Below are 12,778 nucleotides of genomic sequence, written 5' to 3' on the forward strand. Positions count from 1 at the left end.
TCATAGTACAGGAAAAAAGACATGATAATCAAGTATTGAAAATTGTATCAATGTTATTTCGATCTCAACCAGTGCAGAGATATCACTATCAGTCATAGTACAGGAAAAAAGACTTATTTCTTATGTATTCCCTTCATGTGAATTATGGACAACTTTATGTTGAACATGGTGTTAGTAATAATGGATAGTCCATGTTCTGAACAGAAATCCAGCAGGTTAACATTATTATAGGCTTACTCACTTTCCCCAATTTTCTACAACATTATTGCATGTCTGGTATTAATTTCCTGCTCTGCTGTGTAGCTTTTCCTTCATATCTAATGTCCACTCGCTATGGCTCAAAAAATTTGTCTACTTTTCCCTATTAGAATCTTCTGGGACAATTGGTGCAAAATCACTGTCAAATTAGTCCACATCACTCTACTTCTTGAAATTGCTAGTCATTTAAGAGATTTATCTTACCATATTATCAATATAGGTTGGTTGACTAAGTCCCAAATTGTTGCATCACAAGAAGGCGAGATTGAACATTTAAGTCAGAAGCCACAAACACTTACTTGTATTTATTAAAGGATACGTGAAAGTCACATCTCAATTATCTAGCTTTGATCCTTAACTGATCCAACTCAGCATTTTACTTTTTTTGCAGATGATGTGATACTCCTAAATAAATCCAGTGTACAACTTCTGAAAACTCCATAATTAAATAACTGCTGTAATAAATTTGGCATGAAAATCAATAATACAAGACAAACTCTAGGAAAGAGATAGGAACATAGAAAATACCTGCATTCTCAATGGAGAAGGTATAGAACAAGTAAAATATTTCAGCTATTTAGGCACAATTTTCAGTGGAGACAGCAATTAAATTTGCAATCTTACCTATTCGGTATACTTATTCGAGAGATATATGGAATAAGAGAGAAATTAGCCAAAACACTAAAATGTATACAAGAGTATTCCAACCAATGTTAACTTATGAATCTGAAGAGTTCTGAAAAAAATTAGGAAGAGCAAATAGATTGCATCAACTGCAGAATCATATGAAAAAATGAAGATATTAGGAAGGAACATGACATTATTAGAATTTAAGAATGTTGCTGTTCTGGAATTAGGGGTGAAGTAACTAAGGCTATAAGGATAGCATATTATGTTTGTTACCTGCATGTGTAGTGCCCATTTTGTGGGATGAAAATTCAAATTCAAGAACAGGTGTGTGACAAAAGTTGATTTAAGGTGGTACAGTCACTGATACCACCTTAGTCACTTTAATTTATTATTAACCTATCCTCAGAATGGTAGAGGATAGGTTAATAAAACAGCTGTTTGATGGCAGGATGGTAGAAAAATAGCCAAACGATACGATACTCAAGGTCTAGATGGAATAATGCATTTAGAAGTGCATTAAATAAAATATCAGACCTGGCAATACTGGAGTCCTGAAAAATACAGACTAATTTGGAGGAAAATTGTTGATAGGAAGTTAGTAATAATGCAAACTTGACAAGTGATGTAGGCTTGTAATAGTATACCCTGATATCTCCTTGAGAGTATATGTATTGATTTTTACTGGATTCATTCTATAACATGAATAAAAACAATATACTTTCTTGTATATTATAATATACTATTCAATCCAAGAGAAGACATCATCATAAAAAAAAGAAAATTTAATCTACTTCTTGAAAAAAAAAAAAAAAAAACTATGCTTAGGATATAAATAAAGTTCAGATTTGAAATAAATCACAACTTTATTTAGAATGTGTTCATGCACCATTTCATTTTAGATACTGAAAGATAATTTTTGTTGTTTATCAATGAAACATATACTCAGTCAATGTTGTTTTGCAACAAATCTCAGACAATGATCCCTTTACTAAAATATAAAATGCTCTCCTATAGAACTAAAGACTCTTGCATGTCACCAATGTATATTACCCACTGAACAGTTTTTGTTTTTTTCACAGAAACTCTCCAACTACAAATCTCATCTGTGATTCAAATTGAAACAGAATGACTGAGAAAGGTTTGAAATTCTTGTATAACAAATGATGCAGTTATTTCTGCAACCAAATAAGCATTTTTTCCCCTTATCTATTAAGAGCACAATAAAATTAAAATTAGCTTAAATGAACATTGAACTGGGTTTAACTAATACAACGAATGCATGAAATATGCATTTAAAATAAGTAACACTACAATTAATATGCCTGGTTTAAACTTTACCTATATTTCTGTCCATAATTATAATATGATGTAATTCTTCTTTTGTGATCTCACATATAAAAGCCAGCTGTTCTGCTGGTGAAACTTTATTTAATCCCCACCGACTATCTACAACCGAGTAGCTGAAAGAAATATTTAATATTAAAAAAAAATGCTTTTGATGCAAGTTAAAATTTAGACATTATTAACATTCAAATGAAAAAAGAAAGTGCATCAAATACCTAACTACATTAATCACATTTAGCATTTTTAATATGTACAAATAAGCTAATGCAAACTATATCTAAAATGCATTATTGATCTTGAATTACTGTCAATGATAAAAATTCACCTAAGAGAAATTTTGAGTGCATGTTAAGCAGTGGCAGCATTGAAGATTCTTCCACTTGCCTATGTTCTTCAACTTATCTGTGTATGTGTCAAGTGGTAATCACAGGTCTCTAGAATTATCTAAGCTAACATTCTAAAATTTATTTATTTTAATAAAATTTATTAAAATTTACGAAAACAATTATTGCCAGTATGTCAAATTGGTTCTTGAATGGCAAGAAAATGACACTGGAAAGTTTCATTAACTTATATTAAATAGTGACAATAATTCCAAATGCTTTGAAATAGAAGATGTAAAAGGTGATCTCAAGATTGTGTTGATTGATACAGATACTGAACACATTTCTGAAAGTAGGAGGAGGCAAAAATAAAGCTGTCTTGGAGGAAAAACAATAGCATTTCACTTAAACAGAGGTAATGCAAATTGTGCAAAACAGTGACAAACAGTATATGGCATGAAATAATTAGTTCACTGCCATTTTGTTTGTGAAGACCACAATGACATAATTTGTAAACCATGAACTTTATATTACTCAATTTTATTATGGACAAGTTACTTTGAAAGTTTATATTTTTTTGTTTATTATTTTTTCATATTTATTCAGATCTTCACTGACCCTATATGTATGTATGTACTATTTGTTTCAAGTCTGACAGCACTTGAAAAATTAATTCAAACATCTCAAAATTCAATCTAATTTTCACTTCTGAAATTCTTAAACATTGATTCAAGGTATTTAAAAACAATAAAATGCACTTTAATACAATAAGCAACACTTTTTGCAGTTTACCGCTGTTCTTGTTGATGATGAAAGATTCTGATCATGTTCATGGTAAGGAAAATAATAAATGAGATGGAGGAAAAAAATTAAAATTTAATACACACCAATCTGCAATTAGTGAGAATAATATGTACAAGGAAAATATCCAGCCATCATTTCATTTCAAAGTACAAAGTTGACAAGGAAATCTATTTCATACAAAAAAAATGCAATTTAAATTTAAAAAAAACTAACAGAACATGCAAAACTTATGTATGGCATTATTGTATGCCCAATCTAATTTCCTAATTTTCACTTCTAAAATTTGAAGAACTGATTCAAGGTGTTTAAAGAAAAAAAAAAGTAGTTTTAAAAACAACAAGATGTACTACAAAACTTATTATTATTAACATTTGACCTCCATGGAGTCAGAGACTCATCATGGGAGGTACTCACTATTGCATACAATGCTCATCCAACCAAGTCTTAAACTGATTCGATGTGTCCACATCCACAACACACTCAGGCAATGCATTCCACTCACCAACCACCTCGATGCAAAGAACCTGCTTCTCACTCCTTTGCTCACACCCTCCTTATACAGTTTCCAGCAATGGCCTCTTGTATTTATGTATTGTATGCAATAATACAATACTTGGTATGTACTTTGGTACATACTACAAAGTATAATACAATACTTTGGTATGTAAGTAACCATACCAAAAAAAAGAAAGAAAAACAGATTAGAATCAATCATACAGAACGTACCTCATTTTGTAAAATACATAGCTTGTATCACAACGGCATACATGTAAAACTGGTCATTCAATAACTAAGTGCACAGTGGAAGTGAAAGTTCCCACAAATGCTATGGTTAAAAATTTAATTGTAGCAATTTGTTTTGCAGCAATGTAAGTAATGCTTTGTTGCACTTTCTACTTTTATAATAAAAAATTAACAACAATAAAAGTAAATGCACAAGTTAACAATATTTGAATTCCCCCCCCCTAAAAAAAGATAATTACAAATCAGATGTGCAAGTGACCAAGATTTAAGTGTCTTCACTACAAGATTATTTGCGTATAGAGAGCAGGATGACTTCACATCATGTTGTCTATTATTCCATAATGCAAAACACAAAAGCTCTTTCTTAGGCATGTATACATTGACTTTTCCCATATTGCAAGGCATTATATAACCTAAGAAAGGAGTACACAACCTTTCTCATAATGCATAGCATTATACAATAATAGTTTTATTTTTATATAATACAGTAGGAGTTTTATTAATGCAAACCTATAGTTTTATTATGAAAATGGGATATTGTATGGGGGACAACATGGTTTTGTGAAGGGTAGATCACGCCTCAGTAACTTGCTCACGTTTTATAACACAGTGAAGGCTGAACTGGATGGGGGTAATGGGTTTACAGTGATACTACTGGACCTTGCGAAGGCCTTTGACAGGATACCACATGGAACCCTAATCAGTAAACTGGAGCAGATGGGGATAGATATAGGGTTGGTAAGATGGATAGGAGGGTGGTTGAAGGAGAGATACCAGAGAGTGGTTTATTCAGGAGTGGAATCAAAAAGACATCTTGTGACTAGTGGAGTGCCGCAGGGCTCTGTTCTTGGACCACTGCTTTTCAATTTGTTCATCAATGATATTGGAAAGAATTTGAGAGGAAGTGTTCACTTGTTTGCTGATGATGCAAAGTTGGGTAGAGCAATTGTGAATGCACAGGATGTCAAAATTTTACAGGATGATTTGGATAGTTTGGAGGACTGGGCTAGGAAAAATGGATGTCAGTTTAATGTGGCAAAGTGTAAGGTTATGCACTTTGGGGTGAAAAGAACAGCAGCAGTATATCGCATTGGTGGAACCGTACTCCAGGAGATTGATGAGGCCAGGGATTTGGGAGTGCTGGTGGATAGGGAGTTGAAGTTTAGGGGGCACATTGCAAAAGTGACTAAAACAGCTCACCAAATCACTTGGCTTCTGAAAAATACTTTAGCATGCAGAGACAAACAAGTTGTTGTTCCTCTGTATCGAGCCTTGATAAGACCCCATCTGGACTTCTGTGCCCAGTTATGGGCACCAGGGTTTCTTCGTGATGGGGAGGAAGTGGAGAGGGTCCAGAGACGAGTGACCAAGATGATAGCAGGACTGTGGAATGAACCTTATGAGAATAGGTTGAGGATTTGTGGGTTGCAGAAATTGGACGATAGGCGAAGGAGGGATGATTGAGACATTCAAATTACTGAAGGGTTTTTATAAGATCGATCCAGAAGATATTTTTGAAAACAGGACTGGTGGTGGGAGGACTAGGGGCCATGCATGGAAGCTGGGCAAGAGCGTGGTTGACAACGGTGTTAGAGCTAGGTTTTTTACTTGGAGAGTGGTGAATGAGTGGAATAAGCTTCCAGAGTCTGTTGTGGGTGCTACGACCATGAATGAGTTCAAGGCAAGATATGATAGATACTGTGTGAATGTTGAATAGTTGTTCCAGACATGATGTTAGGGCCTCCCTCGATGAGTCTGTCGACTCCTTGGAGTTTCCCGGAACAATAATAATAATAATAATAATTATCGCAAGCCTTTGTTAATAAATATACAACATGTACTTATGCAAGTCAAGGCACAAAGAATCTAGATGGTAAAAATGGAAATTAGACCTACATAGATATGAATCATATTACAGACTCTTCTGATCTGATGGACATATAGATATTGAGATCCCTAAAGAACATCCCCCCCTCCCATTCGTAGCATTAAGGATGTCTGGAAGTAGCAGTGCAATGGTGTAGGATTATTACATACGTATTCTTAAATTTACTCATTGACAAAACACACAACCACCTCTGGAAACCCATTCAAAAAATCTAGTTCTAACAACTTCACTAACCACACTCTTACACAATTTTCACTGGTAACCCCTCATTCTCACCCTTCCTGCCATGTATTGAAAAAAGTCAGTGTCAATCCTATAAAACCCCATGAATAACTTATGATTCTATTTTATTTCCTCTTTTTTGCATATCAGCTGGTTTTTGAAGTCCACAGACCTTCAATCACAGGGAGTAATTCCATAGTCATAATCTTTGTCACTTGCCTCTGGATCCTCTCCACTACTTCTTTCATTTCTAAGCAGAACTGTTCTCCTCTGGTGAACATCAAGAATTTTTAGGGAGGCTTTAGGTGCACCATCCCCAAATGTGTGAACAGTATTCCAAGGATGGGAATACTTGGGGATTTATTAGGGTTAGTAGCTGGGTGGGAGTCAAATAGTATCATGAACGAAAAATAATGCTTAGTTTTTTTAGATACAGAGGAAACTATTGATGTGACATGTTTATGCCAGGAGAGGCTGGAGACAAATGTCAGTCCAAGGAGAGATTCTGATGATTTGTGTTACTGAGGGTAAGGCTAGGAGAGAAGCTGAGATCCCTTTTGTGAAAAAAAGGAATGACTGCATTTTGGTGGCACTGAAGATGACTAGATTGTCCTTGCCACAGTGGAGAATGGGATGGAGATCAGTGTTTAAGGCAATGGTTGAAGATGATCTTGATGCCTGCAATGTATAAGTACTACAATGCTTGTTAAAAAAAAAGTAGGATGAATGGAATGTGCATTGATGATGATTGAGTGATGTCATGTCATTGATGGTGATTGAGAGTAGGTCATTTATGTATAGGAGAAAGAGGACAGGTGATAGAATGGTTCCCTGAGGAGTACCTCAGGGAACCATTCTCATTTCATTTATCCCATTTATATGGGATAAATGAAACATTATATAAAGCAATACATAGTCTATATTTGAGTTGTAAGTAATCAGTTAGAATTGAAGGAGATACAGGAAGATGTTTGCTTGATGTTAAATCAAGTATGAGAAAAAGATGTACATTACTTCCATTGTTATTCATCAGTGGAAAGATGGATCACAGTTTAAAGGAAAGTAGTGTTAAACCTGATATCACAACTGAAGATGTTAATCTCAGCTCTTTGCTTTATGCAGATGAAATTATACTCCTAAATAAATCCAGTAAACGTCTGCAGGATTCCTTAACTAAACTGTGTAACAGTTATAATAAATTCAGTTTAAAAATCAACAATAAAAAAAAAAGACAAATACTATAAAAATAGGCAGTAACACTAAAAACATCACCTGCATTCTGAATGTGCATTTAATGGAGAACAAGAACAAGTAAAACATCTCAGCTATTTAGGCACACTTTTTAGTGAAGATGGCAAATTAAATATGGAAATAGACAGCAAAATTTAGCAAAGCTGGTGTAGGATATCTGCTATTTAGCGATATCAGATTATCTTACTTTTTTTTTCTTTCTAATTTTTAGTGGCAACTGATTTTGAATAAATAAAGAAAAAGAAAAGGATAACTTATAGTTTTATCATGTAAGTAAACATTTCTTAAATGCATAGCAAAAATACATTCTTCTCTTTTCTTCTTCTTTTCAGCCATTTTCTGTCCACTACTGGACAAAGGCCTCCTCCAGTTCTTTCCACGTTTCTCTGTTCTTGGCAATGGTTGACCAATTTTCCCCAACAAAATTTGACAATTCATCACTCCACCTTCTTTTAGGACATCCTCAGCCTCGTTTCCCTTCTTTTGGAATCCACTTTGTTAGTATGATGGTCCATCACTCATCTTCTCCTCTGGATAGATGTCCAGCCCATTTCCATTTTAGTCACTTATGGTGAAGGTGATGTGAGTCTGGTTTCTTATCCAGGTGTTTTGCTTCTTATCTTTTAATGTGATGCCTAGCATCAACCTCTCCATTTTTCTTTGAGTTGTTGTTAGTTTATTTGCCAGTACTTTTGTTAGAGACCAAGTTTCACAACCATATGTGATGACAAAGTATACACGTTAAATGTCTTCCTTCTTAAACAGAGAGGGACATCAATGCTTTGAAAAATGCTTTTCAATTTTCTGAATGCACTCCAGGCAAGAGTTGAACTCTCCTATTTATTTCCTTTTGGAGTCCACAGTTTAGATCAATGAGATGACCTAAGTGTGTATATGAAGAGACTCTTTCCAAGAAATTGTTTTCTATTATTATGTTTTTTGATGTTACAAAAAAGGCATTATTCCTTGTGATTAGAAATTTCTCCATTAATGTTACATATAAGAGAAATTTTTGTATAGTTATGGCCTGTCGCAAACTGTTTAATTGTAACATTTATTTTAAAAAGGACTCACCTCTAAGCTAGTAATTTTATTTCTGTAACCTAAAAAACCCTTGAAAGAAGAAAATATTGAACTTTTTGATGATGTTTCCTACAATGGCAACCTAAAATAAGCAATCTTCTTCAGAATTTCTAAGTGAGTCTATGCCATTCGATTTGTTACACAAAATTCTTAATGGAATAACACCATTGGATGATAAGATGAAAGTGACAAATGCATGAATATTATGAAAAAGAAGTTTGGTGACTTTTTTCAGAAAGAATATTAGGATTGTCTTAGAACAATATTGTAGAACATTCAGTCTTTCACAGTTAAGTCTGAAAAACAGGACTAGGGCAACTCATAGCAAAGGTGGTATAACTTCTCATCACTCGTCTTAGCATCCCATAATGAAAAGCACATCTCCTTGCAGACATGTATAATGCTATGCATTAAGGGAAGGGTCACTAGACCTTTACTGAGGTCTCATCAGTGGAAGCCAGACCCAGAGGTGGTGGTGAACTAAGGTGGGAGTAATGGAGAAGTCATATTTCCATATACGAGTTGCCAAAAGGTGTCACACCTTATTATTAAAATAAAACAATATGCATGGGGGGGGGGGATAGTCAAGGGGTATTGGAAGAAGCAATATCACACTGCATATCCATAGTCAGGAGGGTAAATCGAGTTAGATGGATGAGTAGTATCATTAAGCATGAGCTGAAAACAAAGAAAATATTGTAGAGGATAAATAACAGAAAGGTGACCAGCTAACTCATGAACAATACAAGGATCAGGCAAGAAATGGGGGGGGGGCAAGCTAATAAGAAAGGCAAAATCAGATTATGAGAAAAAATTAGCCAAGCAGGCAAAAGAAAATCTCAAAGCATTTTTTTTATTCAAATCCAGCCATAGGAATGGATGTTTGTGATTGCCTTTCACTGCCCAGTGTGAGACCACCTCCCCTGCATCTTGGAAGCCTGAAGTGGCTTGAAAAAGTTGCATGTTTTGTCTCCGGAGCAGGGTTTTCAAATTATGTAAAAAAAAAAGGTAAAAATGATAACAGTTAATAAGTGCAGATGGTAGAGAGGTGACAGAGCAGATGAAACTGTTTAGCTACTAAGTGACCATTTTGCAAGGGTCTATTATCCAAGTGAAGATATTGTTATGGCAGACAGAGACTGATGTGACAACAGAGTTTGATAAATTGGAGGTACTTAGGATATTACAGAATCTGAATGCAAATACAGCTATCGGACTGGATGGAATATAGCCTCGTGTGTTAAGAGAAAGTGCAAGGGAAATGGCTATGCCTTTGACTAGGCTGTTTAAATTTAAGTTTCAATTCCTGCAAAGTCCCAAGGGAGTGAAGGAGGGCAAATAATTCCTTTGTATAAAGGAGAATCTAAATCTGTGGTAGCAATTACAGACCAATCAGTATCTCACTCTATCAATATCTCTCACTAGCCAATCAACATCTCTCACTCAACACCAATCAATATCTCTCACTATCCCTGAAAAAAAAACACTGATTGATTCAGCAAGAGAGGCATGTGGTGAGGTTGTGTGCGAGGATAGAAAAATCAGAACTCCATGGCAGACACAGGAAGTTAAAGAGACAGTGAAGGAAAAGAAGAAAGCATATCAAAAGTTCCTGGCAAATAAGTCAGCTTGTACTCTTAGAGAATACAGAGACAAATGCAAGAATGCTAAACACTGTGTAAAACTAGCTAAACAAAAGTCATGGGAGGACTTTGGCAAGAATATAGAAAATAAATATCAAGAAGGTGGCAAAATATTCTGGAGGTTGTTGAAGAAGCTTAGGAATGGAGGAAAGAGTGCTATAAAAGGAGTTAGAGATGATAAAGGCGACATGAAAACAGGAGAAAAAAGATATCCTTGAAGTATGGAGTAATTACTTCGAAAAATTCTAAATGAAACAAGCTGACACCACAGTGGTAAAAACTGCATGCAGTCAGGAATACATATCCATACTTACTTGAAGTAAAAAAAGCCATCAAAAGCCTGAAATGTGGAAAGGCAACAGGAGTAGATGATATTCGACCAGAAATGTTCAAGTATGGAAATATAAAAGTCTTACAGTGACTGCACTGCATAGTTCAGAAGGTCTGGACAGAGGGATGAATTCCAGATGAACTATGCAGTGCAGCCACTGAAAGCCTTTTATACCTCCATACTTGAGCATTTCTGGTCAAATAGAGAATAGAAATACCTCTGTAATTTTCACATTCAGTTTTATTTCCCTTTTTTGTATATGGGTACTGAAGGGAAATAAAACTGAATGTGAGAATTACAGAGGTATTTTTCTACCGAGTGTTCTTGGTAAGATACATGCAAATATACTTGACAAACGGTTGAGAAGGATTGTGGAAGGGAAGCTTGGTGAAGAACAAGTTGGATTCAGGCCAAATAGAGGCTGTCAGGATCAGATCTTCACTTTATGACAGATAGTTGAGAAATCATGGAAATATAACTAAGATCTGTATTTAAGTTTTGTAGATCTGGAAAAGGCATATGACAAAGTGTCAAGAGAGAAGCTATTCGAACTGCTACAGTTATATGGTGTCAATGGGGCACTATATCAAGCAATACTTAGTCTTTATTTGAGTTGTAAGTCAGAAGTTAGAATTGAAGTACAGGAAGATGGTTTAATGTTAAATCTGGTGTCAGACAAGGATGTACTTTATCCCCTCTGTTATTTATTATCTATATGGATCACATTATGAATGGTATTAAACATGATATCAAAATTGGAGATGTTAATCTCAGCTATTTGCTTTATGCGGATGATGTTATACTTCTAAATAAATCTGCTACAAGTGGCAAGATTCCCTGACTAAAGTGAATAACTGTTGTAATAGATATGTTATGAAGGTCAGCATTAAAAAGACAAAGACAATGAAAATAGGCAGAAACATTGAAAATATCAACTGCATTATGAATGGAGAACCTATAGAACAAATAAAACATTTCAGCTACGGCATGATTTTTAGTGAAGATGGTAAATTAAATATGGAAATAGACAACAGAATCAACAAAGCTGGTATGGTAGGAAGTCAACTGAATAAATTTATATGGATTAAGAGAGAAATTAGTCAAAACACTAAATAGCTGTATACAAGACAGTATTCAAGCCAATTTTAACTTATGGATCTCAGAGCTGGTTCAGAAGTAAAACATTTGATCAAAGACTAGAGACTGCAGATATGAAAGTCCTGAGAAAGATTAGGAGTATGAACAGATGGCATCAATGGCAATATCATATTAAAAATGAGGATATTAGGAAAGAACTTGACATTGTCAGCAACCAGGAATGTGTTAGCAGAACTAATCTCAGGTGGCATGGTCACTTAAACAGAATGGGATTGGAAAGATAAAACAAGTGTTCTTTGCCAGGTTGGCTGGAAAAAGACCCACAGGAAGACCAAGATACAGTAAAAGGTGCCTTATACGATAGAAATATAATATCTGATAATGTTGGAGTCTTGAGAGATAACAGACTGATTTTGAGGAAAATTGTAGATAGGAAGTTAGTAATGATGTAATTTTTCATGTAGTACTATCATACCCCTAGTACTATCACACTCCTGTACACCCCTTGAGGGTATAACTTATATCAGGAATTTGATGATGATGATGATCAGTATCTCAGAAATGGCAGTAAAAGTACTGGAAAGGTTAATTAAAAAGAGAATTGAGGAATGGGTGGATAAGAATATGATACTCTATGAATGACAGCATGGCTTTGTGAATGGTCGGTCATGCCTTAGTGATTTACTAATTTTTTATAAGACAGTGAACAATGATGATACTGTTGGACTTTGCAAAGACATTTGACAGGATGCCACACAAAACTCTGTTATGCAAACTACAACAATTGCAGATGGATATGCAACTTATGATACGGATAAAAGGGTGGCTGATGGACAGATATACAAAAAGTAGTATTGGAGTAGCAGAATCTAGGAGATTGCAGGTGACCAGTAGTCTGCCAAAAGTCTTTGTGCTTGGACTACTGCTGTTTTAATTTGTGCATAAATTATATAGGAAATAATTTGAAGGGAGATATTCTGTTGTTTGCTAAAGATGCATAGTTGGGTATTGGAATATAGGTTGGGTAAGAGTTAATTAAGATGATGTAGAGAGAGTTTGCAGGATGATTTCAATAGACTGACAGTATGGACAAAACATAATGGATTTCACTAAGTTGATAAGCCTATATAAGGCTTATCAACTTAGTAATTAACAATAA

At 34.8% G+C, this 12,778-nt stretch overlaps 1 protein-coding gene across 1 annotated transcript in view; it reads right to left on the reverse strand.

The window, feature by feature from the left end:
• The window catches only part of Cont (Contactin), a 458,021-nt gene that overhangs the window by 353,749 nt on the left and 91,494 nt on the right, over positions 1–12,778 (reverse strand). The window contains exon 5 of the mRNA XM_090391248.1: positions 2,227–2,348. Coding sequence (XP_090247374.1) covers positions 2,227–2,348 — 122 coding nt within the window. The remainder of the gene's footprint in view (positions 1–2,226; positions 2,349–12,778) is intronic.

Source organism: Typopeltis vanoorti, chromosome 1 (assembly GCF_054136105.1).
Source record: "Typopeltis vanoorti isolate ZY-2024b chromosome 1, IOZ_Tvanoo_1.0, whole genome shotgun sequence".
Lineage (NCBI taxonomy): Eukaryota > Metazoa > Arthropoda > Arachnida > Uropygi > Thelyphonidae > Typopeltis > Typopeltis vanoorti.